General features: G+C 42.2%; 1 protein-coding gene across 1 annotated transcript; it reads right to left on the reverse strand.

Annotated features, from left to right (window-relative positions):
• Positions 1-1,108: 1,108 nt before the first annotated feature.
• TMEM35A (transmembrane protein 35A) lies at positions 1,109-13,607 on the reverse strand. Its single transcript, XM_065915669.1, has 2 exons — positions 13,380-13,607; positions 1,109-2,779 (listed from the first exon to the last, which is right to left on the reverse strand). The coding sequence occupies exons 1-2, from the start codon at positions 13,497-13,499 to the stop codon at positions 2,366-2,368; spliced, it is 534 nt and encodes a 177-aa protein (XP_065771741.1). The 5' UTR covers positions 13,500-13,607; the 3' UTR covers positions 1,109-2,365.
• Positions 13,608-16,361: the final 2,754 nt, after the last annotated feature.

Genomic DNA, 16,361 nt, shown 5'->3' on the forward strand with positions numbered 1-16,361 from the left:
CATACCTTCCAGGGTTTGCTGGAAACGGTGTCTTGTATGCAGGTGGCCAATCAAAATGCAAAGATTCCTAACTTTGAGGAATTGATGGACTTTACAGACACTGGCTAAAACAGCAACAAGGGCTCAGTCTGAGACCTGAGATTAGTCCATAGTTTAATCTTACTAGAGTGGAGAGTGGCGAGAAAAGATAAAAATTTAGTGACTCTCACAGGTTTTTTTGAGGCCAAAATATAATCCATAAACTGTAGGCAAAACTGTGGGAGGACACTCTGCAATCTTAGGGAGAGACGAAGAATCAGATTATGCTGATGTATTTGGGAAAGACCACAGCAAAAATGGTTACTTGCCACATCTTAACATGGTTTTCAAAGTACTTTCAAGAACTCATGTTTAATCAGGCAGAACTGACTATTAAATATTTTCTATGGTAGATGCTCTTCCTTATCTAGTAAAACTGAAAAATTCTTGAGACACATTTTCATAGTTTTAATCATTTCATAGACTCATGTGTAGATTGGAAAGAATTTTAAGCCTTCAATCACTTTGCTTTTGTAAATGAAATTGGGGCCCTGAGTGGTAAAATAATTTGCCTAATGTGACAAGTCTGTGGCACTGGAACTTGTCTCAGTTTGTGGGTACATATATAGTGAGACACACTGGCTCATCTTTCTTTATTCATCTGCAATTTTTTTTGGTGAAATCATTCTTCAACTTTCCCTTGGCATAACCAAACCTGTGAATTGTATTGAGATCTTAATTTTGTGGCTTTCTGTTTCATGTGCTGACATCACAAAATTATGAGTGAACTTAAATGAGATTAGAAAGTTTGTAATCTCACTAGTATATTATTGTACTCCCCCTTGTCTTTATTTTCCTCCCACATCCACTCAAAAATAAAACAGCCTGAATCCCATGATATGACCCTTTCTTTCCAGACTTTCATTATTTGTCCAGACTATTTCCTCCAAACTTCAAAAATGTTTATTTTGAAAGAATGAGAGAAATAAGACAGAGAGGTATCAATTAACAAGAACAATGACACTGAAGAAAATACATTAATTCATACTCCCCACACACAACACCCCCACCCCTTTCCCCATCCCTGGCACAATGACATTTAAACCATCAGAGCACATCTAACAAGGAGAAGCAGCAGTATATAATGAAGAAAGCAAATTTTCACACTGCTCAATCTGACTAACCCATATCAAATGTCCTCCCCCCAGCTAAATTCCACCCACTGAAAGAGGTGTAGTGGAGGATACAACCAGGGGGGTAACTTGGATCTCTGCTTACACTAGCAAAGTTCAGTGAAAATTCAGAAAGAATAGTGAATCTGTTTAGCAGGAAAGACTGGATACAGCTCCTCGGTCAAATTTCAGATGATTAAAGAGAACAGCTAGAGTTGGAGATTCACAGACTTCTAACAGGACTAATCTTTGCTCCCTCAACCGCAACAGTGGAGCAGCTGCCAAATCCTGGTTAGCTGCTGAGAATAGTGGAAGTGAGGCAGCTTTTGGCTTAAGAAAATCCAAAACAGATGTCTGATAACAAGTTTATTGTTTCAGTTTCCAACTGTGAGTAAAGGAGCTTAGTAGGCTGGGCTCTGGCAAAGGCAAGGTGAAACTTCCAATTTTATCACTTGAAGAATTAGACTATCTACTGACTGCATATTTCCCTTATTTTAATTAAACTCAATATGGAGTATTTACAATTTAACCAACTTTTAAAGTAGAGGTTAATTCATTTTACATGTAACTCAGTGTCTCAAATTGAAGGAACTTTTCCCTAAAGTGGGAGGTTTAAGTTTTCAGCTTAATCTAGTGAGGGATCCCCCTATCCCATGGGAATACATAGTTTGTTTTATACCAAGAAGTAAGTGGGATTCTTTTTATAGGAGATTTATTTTATTCTGCCTTCACTAGAATCAGTCTATAAAGGAAAGGATACCTATGCAGGATTAGTTCAAGATCAGAGCCTTCTCCTTCGCACATGCGAGTGAACACACACACACACACACACACACACACACACACAAAGTAACATTTACCCACACATAATCTCACAGTCACATGCTTGCTGGAATCCATCCCACAAAAACACTTCAATAGTTAGCCATATACATGTACATGCAGCAAGATGTGAGAGTTGCCCCAGAGTGATTAAAGGTGGTGCACACACGTCTATGTGGGGAGGTCATTTTAGGGTATAGGTGTAGACAAGCCAATAGGACCATCAACTTGCAGGTTATATGTGTCCCTTTTCCCCCAAGATAAATAAATCAAATGAAAAACACACACTGACATCTTCCTGGGTGTCATGGAGGCAACTGCCTGGAAGGTCCATTTTTTGCACTTCTGCTCTCCTACGACAATTTCATTTTGCCCTGAGGGGCCTTCTCATATAAGGACGGCTGCTCCTCGGTATTCCCCACATTGCTGTCACTCCCCGCATTCTCTGGCGGCGAGGATTTCTTCTCAGAAGACCGGTCTTCGGGCTTGCGGGCAATCAACAGGCGGCAGGTGAGCAGGATTCCAAACACCAGGGCATGGGCGTAGCGTTTGAGAGGATCACCGACTAGCTGGTGGAAGAAGAGGACCGCCAACACCAGCAAGAGGAGGAAAAAGTTGGCTACATCTTTGGGACGCCCAGGCACGAGAGTCATGACAATGCCACAGGCCACCTCAAGAGCACCAATGCTTTTGCGGAGGAGAATGGAATTGATCCCCATTTTCTTCAGCAGAGGGAGGGCTCGCACATAGCTCTTGTAAGCACGTTTCTAGAATGGAATACCATAAAGAAATTGATGCGTTAACCATTATTTTACCATTAGAACGAAGAGCACACAAGCATGGTCCTTCTTCCCCACCATTCCCTTTCCACACCAGTCAAGGGTGTCCTGTTCTTTGTTTACCATGTCACCTAAATAAAAATCTTGTAATAAAGGGAAAGAAGCAAGCAATCCGCTGATATCCTTGTGATTTAATCTTTAGTAACACCATCAAAAGTAAGAGAATTTGACTTTATAGTTTAAAAACATTTTTTTTCCTGCCATACCGAGTACCAGCACTGTGGATTTGGGATCTTAGTTCCAGACCAGGGATCAAACCCAGGCCCCCTGCAGTGGAAGCACCCTTGAAAAAAAATTTTTTCTGATTATAAATCATAAACAACATTAAGAATTTAAAAGAAAATTCATTGGGCCCATAAAAACTGGTACAGATAAGCCATATCTACATTTTCCAGTGCCTACTTTGTCCAAATGCAGATGCATATGAGCAAAAACAAAAATGAAACAAGACAATAAAGCCTCACTAATTTGGACTTCCTTAATTTGGAATTTTTGATAATTCAAAAAATATCTGAGTTGGAGCTAACATTTGTAGAATCTGTAAAAAATTTCTTTAAAAGTGTGCTAAGTAAATTGAAAAATTTAAATGTATGCAAATATTAGGCCCTTATATATCTTTAAGATACAGTAAACCGAAAATCATTCTTATGGTCATCGACATAAATCCCTGGGCTTTTACAAGACACTGATTAATTTTAATTCAATAAACACTTATTGAATACCTATTATGGATTATGTGATGGAGATATAGAGATGAATATGACAGGGTCAAAAAGCTGTCGTTCTAGTGGGGGGAAACATGCGTAAAAACATTATGGAAGCAGCATGGTTAGTGGTATATAATAGAGTACTGTATAAGGTCTAATTGTAGCCCAAAGGCAGATATCATGGAACAAAGAAGCGAGGCACTGGTTATACTACAAAGTAACAGAATTTTACTGACCTTAGAGTAACAGCTAATAATATTTTTCACTATTCAGATGGACCCAATCCTCATCTTGTAGTAAATTGATGAGATTTTATCAAATCTGTTTTTTCCTGGTTTTGCCCACTACTTTGTTTTCATGAAGTATCCATTAATTCATTCAATATTTATTAAGTGCCTCCTTGTGCTAAGCATTGTACTTGGTACTCTGGATACAGATATCAATCATTCAAAAGCCTTGCCTTCCTAAAGTTTGCATTTACAGGAAGAAAAGTTATGGAAGTACATAAACACAATGTAGCATTATGGTAGTAGGTACAGTGGAGATGCACTGGAGTGGTCAAATTTCCCTAAATGGGGACTGAGAAAAGCTAGAATGGAATCTTAAAGAAGAGCAGGTGTTTGCAGGATCAATAAGGGAAGGGCAGTGCAGGCAGAGGAAACTGGATGAGTAAAGGCCCTGAAGGTCATAATAGACTGGTGCATTTCAAACACTGCCCCAGCTCAGCATAGGTTGGGGGAGGGAGAGATAAGGGGGAGACATGAGACAGAGATGACAGATATTTGTGGAGCCAAGAGAACAACATAATTTGTTTTTAAGGAAGATCCCTCTGGAAGTAGCATTGAGGATGGATTGGGAGAGGTATGCCTGGAAGTAAGGAGATCAGGTGAGAGACCTGGACTAGAGTAATGACAATAAGAATAGAGGGAAGGGATGGAGTCAAGGATACTTTGAATGCAAAGTCAACAGGAATTGATGTTTTATCAGATGTGGCCACAGAAGGAAAGGGAGAAGTCAAGACTGCATATGGAAGAAGAGGGGGAAGAGGCAAGAAGGAATGAGGAACTCAGTTTGGAGTTTTTTAGTTGAAGTATCTCTAAGACATCTCTAAGTGGAGCTTTCTCATAGACAACTCAGTAATAGAGGTGTGGGGTAAAGATACAGAATTGATAGTCATCAGTATTCCCAGGTAGAATGTATACAGTGGGAAAATTTGTGTGACAGACATTTTAATAAGGGGAGGAAGAAGAGAATCCACAACACAGACAGAGGCAAGTGTGGTTAGAAAAGTAGGAGGCAACCCAGGAGAGATGGGGTCATAAGGGCCAAGAATTTTAAGAAGAGAATAGTCAAAAGCACCAGATGCAAGACAAATATTATAAGAATCAGGGAGAAAGCCAACTTGACCTGTCGGGAGCATCTGGTGCTTAGAATAATGTTCACACACTCTAATTTGGAACAAATGTTAAGTCATTTCTCTAGTGAATGCACCTTTATTTTGTGGACTAATTATCATGGCATCACCAACTCGATGGACATGAGTTTGAATAAACTTTGGGAGTTGGTGATGGACAGGGAGGCCTGGCGTGCTGCGATTATGGGGTCGCAAAGAGTCGGACACGACTGAGTGACCGAACTGAACTAAACTGAATTATCATGAGTGGCACAAGATAATCCTTTATGAGTACTATTTTAAGATCCATGGTTTAGTTAAAAAAAAAAAAAAAAGCATGGGTTTGGATTCAAACAAGCTTGGCTTCAAATCCTATCTCTGTTACTTTCTAGTTGGGTGCCTCCTGGGCAAATTACTTGCCTCTCTGAGTCTCATTTTCCTGAGCAAGGCTGGGACTAAGATGAAATGAGTCAGGCTATGTCCCCTGAGTACAAAATTTAAGAAGGCACCAAAACAGTCATTGATTAAGGTAAATAATATCCACACACACACACAAAAATCACAACTTTAAACAGAGGCAGGATCCAGTTTTGCACTTGTATGACCCTGCCTCACACCTCTTCCTCACCCTGGCCCTGTCAGGTCCTGTCTTTGTTGTCTTTATTTACCTTTATTCACCTCTGACTGGTTTGATCTCCTTGCTCACAGCACTCTCATTTTTGGTGTATCCTTGAATCTTGAAGCTTTCAAATAATTTGGGTTCCTTGGTAGCTCAGACGGTAAAGAATCTGCTTGCAATGTAGGAGACCCAGGTTTGATCCCTGGGTCAGGAAGATCCCCTGGAGAAGGGAATGGCCACCCACTCCAATATTCTTGCCTAGAGAATCCCATGGACAGAGGAGCCTGGCAAGCTACAGTCCATGGGGTCACAAAGAGTTGGACTCGACTGAGCAACTTTCACTTCATTCACCTCTTGTCCTTACCCTGTTACTGGGCATATAAGAAAACTCAAAGTATCAGTCCTTCCTCCTCCTTCTCATTTTAGGTTAAATCAGGGATTTTCAGAGAGAAATTAGGAGAGGTTGACTAGTAGGACGAGTCAAACCCTGGGCTTAACTGAGCTGATGTGGATCAGAGCTGAGTCAAGGGATGGGGCATCTGGTGGTTTCCTCTCACTATTAGCCTAGATGCCACCTGCTCACTCTCTGTTCCTCTACACTCTGGTGATGGTAGCAGGGGGACTTGAGGGAAAGAAATCTAGACCCAAGAGTTTTTCTTATCACTCTGAAGGTAGGACTTTTTCTAATTAGCAACACAAAGCTCCCCAAGAGGCAGATCCTAAATCCTAAGTGTAACCTTCTAACATAATAAACACAGGAAGCAGGATGAATTTCTTACGATCAGTTCAGAGCAAAGATTTCTAGACGCTGACTGAGTGGCTTCTAGAAACATTCCTTTGTTTTGCCTAGGGCTAACCACCCATCATTGAAGAATAGATTTTTATCTATACTATAGTAGAATCTGTAGGCCAAATTCCAGGTCTTTAAATCAAGTTCCTATGACCTCGGTGAACACTTTTCTCTCCATTTGGTATAACTCCATATTACTTTTTCAGTTTATCTAACCTCTGCAACTGCAACTGTGGATATTTGTATACAGCAGTTGCCGCTTTCTTTCCTCCTTTTCTCAAGAGGAAACTGCATGTGGATAAACCATTTCATCACATCTTTAGTTCAAAGCTGAGTAGGTATAGATAGCATCTCTTCTCCAGGACTGCAGACAGTGAATGTTTAACTTGTTAGAGATGGGACTCAGCTTGGAGAGGGTCTTGACAGTACAGGAAGCCTTTTATTCTTTCTCCTGTGGAGTAGGATAGAGACATCAAAAGTATCCTACTATTGCCAGTCCCCACAAGACTTGGGCCATGTCACCTCAATTCTAATAGAAGGGTCACATGTCTTAAGTCTATAGTAATTAGATCTCTGAAGACTTTAATTGTTGTGACAGTAAGAATAAAGAGTTAACTGAGTCACTCTCTCAAAAGGCTCTCACAGTTCACTTTGTTAGGTCTGTTTCTTTCTCACAGACTTTGTATAGGTCTGTTTCTTTTTCATTGCCATGACCCAGACCCTGTAACCATAGCTTCCTTATAGTAATAGGAGAGAGAAGGGTTTAGTCAACTTTTTCAAATACCTTTAATCAAAGATCATCATCCAGAAATATCCTTGGGCTAAGATTAGCCAAATTCCAATTCCAGTTTTGCCCCTAAATTGCTTGGAGAAAATTAGTTAAGTATTGTATTACCTCAGTTTCCTCCCTTTTGAAATTAAATGAGCATTTTGGCGATTTGGTCAAAGAATCATAACATCATATCATCAACCAAGGGCCACATACACATATTTTATCATTACTGGAGCACACAATAAGAAATCCATATATTAAAAAAAAAGAAATCCATATATTTGCAAGTCATGGTAATTAATGATAATAGCAATGACTCAAGCTGGTTTATTTGTATAGTATGAGATGGTATGATTCAGACATGAGTCAAACACATATGGAACCTTTCTTTAGTCATATCTTTTTTCTTTTTATCATTTAGTCTTCACAACACTCCAGGGTTCATGATCTCATATTAATTACATTAAACTTGAACAGCTTACAACTATCTAATAATACTCATCTTCGATTACAGTTAATTAGCCATCCAAGCCAGCTAACAGGACAAAATGGGAAGAGAAGGCAAATGATTTGGTCCACTTTAGTTCACTTACACCAGTTAGGTAAATGAAAAAAATAATTTGCCTACTATACTGTATAATTCCATTTATTTGTTGTTGTTCAGTTGCTCAGTCATGTTTGATTATTTGCAACCCCACGGACTTCAGCACGACAGGCTTCCCTGTCCTTCGCTATCTCCCAGAGTTTGCTCAAACTCATGTCCCTTGAATCAGTGATGCCATCCAACCATCTCATCCTCTGTTGTCCCCTTCTCCTCCTGCCTTCAATCCTTCCCAGCATCAGGGTCTTTTCCAATGAGTCAATTCTTTGCATGAGGCAGCCAAAGTAAAAACAGTAAAACTAACTTATATTGTTGGAAGTCGGGATTTATGCAGGGGGTGGGGGTAGGTACTAATGGGAAGAGGCCATGAGGGAAGTTTCTGGGATGCTGGTCATGTTCTATTTCTTGATCTAGGTTACATAGGATTCTTAAAATTCCTTGAGCTGTACAGTTAGGTGTACATTTCAGTATGTATGTTATGCTTCAATACAATTTATAGGGGAAAACTATATGAAAGCAGAAGAGGGCACTGACAAAAATATATTTTGGCTAAAAACCTCAGTCTGGTTGCTATACTAGATCATAAAGGCTACATAAGTGCTGAAAAATTTACTGACTCAAGTATGATTTTCCTGAATCTCTGTAGGAAAAAAAAAAGCCATGTGTGAATCATAGATCATCTCTTAAATGCAATAAAAAGCCATCACATGCTTAATTTCCAAATATCATATGAGTAAAAGCACCTTTTAAGCAGTTCTACTTTCCACTATCATATACTGCTACTGCTAAGTCACTTCAGTCGTGTCCAACTCTGTGCGACCCCATCCCTGGGATTCTCCAGGCAAGAACACTGGAGTGGTTTGCCATTTCCTTCTCCAATGCATAAAAGTGAAAAGTGAAAGTGAAGTCGCTCAGCCATGTCCGACTCTTCGTGACCCCATGGACTGCAGCCTACCAGGCTCTTCCGTCCATGGGATTTTCCAGGCAAGAGTACTGGAGTGGGGTGCCATTGCCTTCTCCGACTATCATATAATGCCCACCTAAAAAGGAAGCTGCAAGCCTGACCCTACTAACCAGAGTGGATCCCTCCCAGATTGCATCTAAGGGGAGAAGGGTCTGATTTTCACTCTCAGTCACAAGTTGCTCTAAAACAAGCACAGCTGTTGGCCATTGGAGGCTACAAGCTCCCTGGCGTAAATTCCAATGTAGTCTAGCTTAGGCTAGCTAGCTGTGTAAACTAAGCAAAGACACTTCACATCTCAGGGTCAGTTGCCTCTCTGAGGGAATAAACGTATTGTACCACCTCAAAGAACAGTCTAAGCATTGGTAAATTACTATCTTATTATGTAGTTGGAATAAAATTAATAGTGTGATTGGAAGCATAAAAGATCACCTGTGGACATTAAATAAAACCCTGGGGAAATACTGGAGGGCATTTAACTACAAATAAGCAAATCATTCAAATCAACAACAAACCTTCCCTATGAGGGGCTGCAAAAAAGCGCAAAGACTTGCCCTGTCTTCTTCAGGGTCAAAAATCCTTTGGCTTCAATGTGACAGGATTTTTGGTGTTTTCTTACTGTTCCATTTGTGGTCCTTTGTGCATGCAGGATAGAACCACTGCTAGTGAACCTCTGCTACAAAGAGCTGAATACCAAATAGAGAGCACGTCAACCATTCATATGTTAAACTGCCTAGCAGCATTTGTGTACTGTCTCCTAATTCCAAATGAATTAATGAAGGCACTTAGTCAAGAGAGTGGTCAGTCATGTTGCATTCATGTGGGATTTAGAGTACTCTATAGTGACACTTGCTAAATTGGGAGGAGGTATGGAGTGACACATACCAAACGGGCTATTTAAGAGAGGCATCCAGAAATTCTGCACGAGATCCACTATGCATTACCCAGCAGCAAGTGTAGGGTTTTCTATATTAGCTGATTGCATAGAAGTCCGTTCACCAACGCATGTAAAAATAGCAACCTGCTCTTTTAAATGCCTGATTTCAATCCCTTAAACTGGTCCTTCAAATTAGTCAGGAAATCACTGCATAACATACTGTCAATTATATCATCACCTGAACCCAGAGCATTTCTTGAACACCTACCATATTCATATACTGTACTAGATTCTTCCTTATGCAACCTCAGTTAATATTTACAACAACCTCCTGTGGTAGGTATTATCCTCATTTTACAGATGAGGAATCTGAAGCAGACACTTCAAAAGTGTCAGGTCTTGAACCCAAACCAATATGACTCAAGGTCTGTACTCTTTCCACTAACCTTTCCTGTCTTCCCCAGTAGAGACAGGAAAGAAGTTCATATTCATTTGTCTGTCTATTTTTTAGCAGTGATTCTCCATGGAAGGGATAACACCTAAACATAACACTAATGGCTTTAGAACAAAAAAAAAAAAATAGTTGACAGAAGAAAAAAAAAATCCAAATTAAAAAAAATTGGTTTCCAAGTAAAATGAAACCCCAAAATATGGGATTGGGACAGTTGGACTGGTACCAAAAAAGGAGAAAGTATGTGCCACATATTTTCAAGAATCAGTTGTAAGTTCTGATATCCAAAAAAGCAGTTGTAACCATTAATGATTCCTCTACTGGGAATGTTGAGTCACAGGTTTGGTTTCTAACCTCTGCTCCAGCAGCAACTTAGCCTAGCATCTTGGATGAGTCATTAAACTTGCTCTGTTTTGGTTTATCCATCAATAAAATTTAAAACAAATAAATAAATAAAATAACTTTAAAAAATGAATCTACCTCACTGAGATGTTTTAAAGAACAATTATAAACAATAAGAACAACAACAACACCTTGAGATTTTATATAAAAAGCCACTGCAGTCAATACATGACAAACTCCATCAATGCAGAGGAATCACTCCTCAATGGAAAACAGAAAATCCCAGATCATCATCCCAGCTGATCTCTGGTTGGAGTCCTGAGGGGCTGTAACCTGCTTCTAAGAGGCAAGAAATGACTTTTGAACTGCATCATCTAGAGCCAACCAGAGAAATCTGAAGGGTAGTGACCAAGCAAGACAATGCTACAATGACTCATTCATTCACCCAGCCAGTCAACGAATATAAACTGAGCACCTTCTTTCTACCAGAACTGAATTGTCCCCGCTTCCTATGGGTTCAACAATAAAGCTGGGCTGGCCCAGGCACAATGCAGTGGGCCCTCTGCCAGAAAGCAGAGGCCTGGGGCCTAATACTCATTGCAGGAGAGAACTCTGGACAAGGGCAATCTGAAAATTCTCCTCAAGCTTCATAGTACTGTGACGTTTACCTCCCAGCTATAGTTCTTCCATTTCCTCCAGATGCCCTTAAACACAGAATTGCGCATGCTTGCGTGCACACGTGCACGCGCACACACACACACACACACACACACACACACACACACAGGCTTCCCAGGTAGCTCAGCTGGTAAAGAATCTGCCTGCAATGCAGGAGACCTGGGTTCAATTCCTGGATTGGGAAGATCCCCTGGAGGAGGGCATGGCAACCCACTCCATTATTCTTGCCTGGAGAATCCCCATGGACAGAGGAGCCTGGCGGGCTGCAGTCCATGGGGTTGCAAAGAGTCAGACACACACACACACACACACACACACACACTCACAGTCATTCTGTACTGCTGTATTAGATTACACCTATTTAAATATCTTCCTTTGTATGATATAGAATCTTCATATATTCTTTCACTAGACTGTAACAGACAGCTCCACTCCCTGGGAAGAAACCTACTGTAAACCCATTTGTGGCTGATCCTCCTCGTGAGCGCTTGCCAAGCTGATCAGAAGCTTCCCGGTGACTCCATCTTAGTTGGATTGCCTGCAGAACCTAACACTGTACTTAGGGTACAGCTTGGATGGCCTCTAAAGCAGCTGAACAGGGTCTAGGGTGACAGGAGTATACTGAGGAAGGGTATTATGTCCCTACAGAAAGGGAAAGCTTAAATACACGCACATACACAAACATATAAATGTATGTATATATGAAAAGGAAAGAAAATCAAGAGCATATGCATTTATTTATAACCTTATGCCAAACTACTACTGCCAAGATAAAAATACAGTGGCAATTCCCCTCCACCCTTTCTCTCTGCCTTTGGTGGCTTCTGCTACCTCACCTCCTTTCTCCTCCCCTCCTCTCCCCAATGCAGGCTGTCTTGGATACTCATTTTGACCTGATTTCATTTCCATCTGGTCAAATGTTGTGGGAGGAGGGAAAGTAGGAAGGAGAAACACATTAGGATTTGCCACTGGGGCTAGCCCTTGGCCCTTGAGCTAGCCGCCCTCCCTGACCCCAAGGTGATCCTGTGATGAGAGAGACATGGGAAACACCAGCTTAAACCCTGAGACTGAAGCCAGAGCTTCTTGCAAACATTTCCGAGCAGCCTTGATTCGCCAGACTCCATCCATTTGCAGCTCATGGATGAGGGACTCTGGAAGGCTCCGCAGTGAGCTCCAGGAGAGCTATTTATTCCTGTCAACTGTCAGCGTGTGGGGCTATTCCTCCTTGCCTTAACCCTAACGGGGAGTCCCTCTTGCCTCTTCTCTCCCCTAAGCTCCTTTCCTTCTTGACCTTGAGAGCCCAGTAATGGGTTCCCTCCCAGGACTAGCAGTCTGGCAGAAGCAGTGAGAAGCAGATTCTCTTCAGCTGGGGTGGGGTAATGAAGAGGCAGAGTGACTGGGGGAGAAGCGAGCAAGCAAGAAAGTGCTGGAAACATCCCCTGTCATCTCCTCCGTACTACATAGCCTGGGAACAAGTCCTCTTCACGCCCAGTTAGGGAGTGCAGCCCAGCCCCCAGGTTGCAGAGGAGACGTTTTGGTCAGTCACCTTCAGGTGATTTGAACTCTGCAGAGGGGAAACCCTGCAGAGGGCCTGGCCTTGAGCATCCACAGGAGCCAAGATGGGGATTATGGACTATTTTGCGGGAGGGAAAAAGCAGACTTTGCAGATTAGCCCAGAAACAACACAAAATAAAACAAAACATCCAGCTTTCCCTTGAGAGAAGAAGAAGCAGGGTTTCAGTGACCTTTATTTGGGCCAAGTCTGCTTTTGTCTCGAGGATATAGACACACGCCCAGGTGGCTAGGGGAACACCATCCGCTCCCCATCTGGGATGAGGGATACCATCTTCGCCCCTAAAAATTGCTTGTTTTAGTAGCCCATTCGCCCTCAGCTCTTTCCTCCTTCTCTTTTGTTCTTAGCCAAGATAAATAAACTCTCCAGCTTGCTAAACTCTTAGCTCCAAGGGAAGCAATCAGACTTGTAGGCTGGTTGCCTGGACTTTGGGTGTGCTGGAAGGAGGAAAGGGCTCCTGCCGGTGACAGGTGACAGGCATGTCTCAGCCCTTGGGTTTACTTGGGGGTGGAGGGTTTACTTGGGCAACCCCTCCCCCAACCGGCATTCAGTGGCTCCCGAACAGTTGTTCCCGGCTAGCCCACAAATGATCTCGCTCTCATCCAGCTGCTCCTTCCCAGCTGCAAAGTTGTTGGGGAGAAGGGAGGGTCCGGGGTGGGGGTAGGGGTGAAAGGGCTGGGACCTTGGACCAGGGAAGAAAGAAGGGGAGAGGTACTCTCCATCTCTTCGGAAGGCGCTCCTCATCACCCGTTTGCTTCACTTACCATCTCACTGTAGGCATCCTTGCTGAGCCTGGGGGTCAACTTGATAGTCCCCATGAAAACAAAGAAGAGTCCCAGGGCCACTGAGAGGGCCACGACGGTTACGGTTCTAGGGGATGCCATGGGGTCACCAAGGCAGGTCCGGACTAATGGTTCTGCTTTGCGCACCCTCTGGTCTAAGGCGCAGGCACTTAGCGCAGAGGGAGCTAGAGGGACACTGCGGAGGCAGCAGGCAGCTAGAATGACAAAGGGAGAGGAGGGAGCTCGAGGGAAAAATTGAGAGATCGAGATTCAGCCTCTCTCACTACAACAATCGCTGGGTCCTAATGCCCTACGCTTGCTCCTCACTGGCCGGAAAGCACAGTCTCGAAATTAAACGAAGTCCCAAACTGAGGTAGAAACTTCAAGTCTTAAATGGGGAAATAGGTAGGTTATGTTGCGAATTCAGTCCCCGAGCTGCCTCTGAAATGAGGAATGAAGGAAGATTATTCTATCACTTCCCCCCAGGAGCGCTTTCCATCTCTCTAGTTCTTTTATTATTCACTCTCCCTTTTCAGCCTCTCTCCTCTCCCTTTTTCCTTTCTCTCCTTCTCTCTCCCTTTCCTTTCCCTCAGCAAAACCTGAGTCCTTGGAGTTGCTAGTTTCTGCAGTTGGTAACACTCTAGAATGAATCTGCAAAGTTTTCAGGCTTGATTGTTGCCAAAGAAAGCTTTATCTTCCTCTTCCTCCAAGTTTTTTCATGGCTCCTATTGCTCAGTGGTTAATTTCAGAGTTTTAAATTTGACATTTAAGGCCCTCCAAATTTGGACCTCTGCCTCTCTTTGGAGGTTTGTGTGTGTTCAGTCATGTCCAATTCTTTGTAACCCCATGGACTGTAGCCCACCAGGCTTCTCTGTCCATGGAATTTCCCGGGCAAGAATACTGGAGTGCGTTGCCATTCCCTTCTCCAGGGGATCTTCCCGACCCAGGGATCAAACCCCGTCTCCTGCTTGACAGGCAGATACTTTACCAATGAGTCACCTGGGAAGCCCCTTTGGAGGTTTATCTTCCAATAACCCCCGCTGCCACCCTGTCTCCTTCCTACTCATGGTCCCATCCAACCTGAGATGTCCCACCTCCCCTACATTCGCTTTCCCTGCTCCTACACTCTTCATTAGCAATCAGCCTTTTCTCCAATGTCACCTCCTCCATAAAGACTTCCCTGATGCACTCCCAGCTGGATATGATTTCTCCCTCTGACTTCCTGTTCTAGTAACCAATATTTATTGGTTGTTAACTAAGTGCTAGACACTGCCCTTGACTTGTATTAGCTAATTTCATCTTAACAACATCATTGAGCTAGATATGAGTTCCCATTTTATGGATGGGACATTGAGGCACAGGGAAGTTAATTAAGTAACTTGCCCTAGAGTATATGCTAATAAGTGAAGAGACAGAATTCAAACCTGGGCGTCATTTCCAGAGCCCAGGTTCTCAACCATTCATCTACTGCCTCTCTATATAATATTTTGCATCATAAATATGGCACTTACCTGATACTGCTGAATGTTGTAATTACACACACAGATGCAACTTTTTGAGAGGCAGTGTTCATTAAGAGAGAGAGAACAGTCTGGATTCAGACCCAGAAGGTCCAGGGTTTCAATCCCAGCTCTACCACTAACTGTAAACTTGGATAAGTCACTTATCTGAGCCTCCATTTTCACATTTATAAAATGTGAATGAAAATTCTACCTCAAAAGTTTGTTGTAAGAATTTTATGTTCATAAATTGTTTAGCACAGTGTCTAACACAACAAGAGCTCAATGAATGTGGTTCTATTCTTGCTTGTTCTGCTTTCCTAATTCACACCACAACTAGCTATGATTGTAAGCATTTAGATGGTAGGAGTAGGACTTACCTGGTGGTCCAGTGGTTAAGAATCCTCCTGCTAATGCAGGGGACACAGGTTCCATTCCTGGTCTGAGAAAATTCCGCATGCTGCGGGGCAACTAAGCCTGCATGCCCTAGAGCAAGTGCTCTGCAACAAGAGAAGCCATAGCAATGAGAAGCCCGTACCTGCAACTAGAGAGTAGCCCCCACTCGCCTCAACTAGAGAAAGCTCACATGCAGAAAGGAAGATCCAGCACAGCCAAAAATACCTAAATAAATAATTTTTTAAAAGGTAGGAACAACTTCTGCATATCTCCCACAATACCTAGAACAACTGCTGTTGTGCACCAGAGCCTTATATTTCTTGACTGGGAAAAATTTGATGAATTTAAATGCAACTATTCTGGGGAGTGGGCTTCCCTGGTGGCTCAGACAGTAAGGAATCCACCTGCAATGTGGGAGACCTTGGTTCGATCCCTGGGTTGGGAAGATCCCCTGGAGGAGGGCATAGCAACCCACTCTAGTGTTCTTGCCTGGAGAATCCCCATGGACAGAGGAGCCTGGTGGGCTGCAGTCCATGGGGTCACAGAGTCGGACACAACTGAGCGACTAAGCACAGCACAGCACATTCTGGGGAGTAGTAACACTTTAAGCTTTAGCCATCATTTATATCTTATGGTGGAACCATTTTAGACTCTTTTCTGATTATGATTCAACCTATAAATTAGTGAGTGACTGCAACGTACATACAAGTTAATTAGGCACTGTAGGAACACACAAATATATGAGGCATAGATCCTGCTCCCAATGGGCTGGTTGCATAGTGGAGAGTAGAATTTGCTAGAGAGGAGAAAATTTCTTCATATGTAAAAAGCTGGAAAGAATAAACCAAAATGAAATGTTTGTCTTGATAATTTGTTTTCCAAATGTCCTACATTGAACATGGCAGTAAAATGAGTACCTAAGGAAGTCCATTCATGTAGTTGAGTAACTGATTTAAAAAAAAAAAAAATGTATATATATGCTATTTTCCTTTCAAATTACATGATATTGGGAATAACACTATTAATTATAAAAATGCATATAATACTGAATAATAAATAAAATCCTGAA

Source organism: Muntiacus reevesi, chromosome X, assembly GCF_963930625.1.
Source record: "Muntiacus reevesi chromosome X, mMunRee1.1, whole genome shotgun sequence".
NCBI lineage: Eukaryota > Metazoa > Chordata > Mammalia > Artiodactyla > Cervidae > Muntiacus > Muntiacus reevesi.

Excerpts from the sequence above, each read along its gene's own strand:
- TMEM35A (XM_065915669.1), bottom strand. The coding sequence starts at position 13,499 with ATGGCATCCCCTAGAACCGTAACCGTCGTGGCCCTCTCAGTGGCCCTG. Across the intron at positions 2,780-13,379 it reads AGGATGCCTACAGTGAGATG|AAACGTGCTTACAAGAGCTA; the intron begins GTAAGTGAAGCA and ends ATTCCATTCTAG.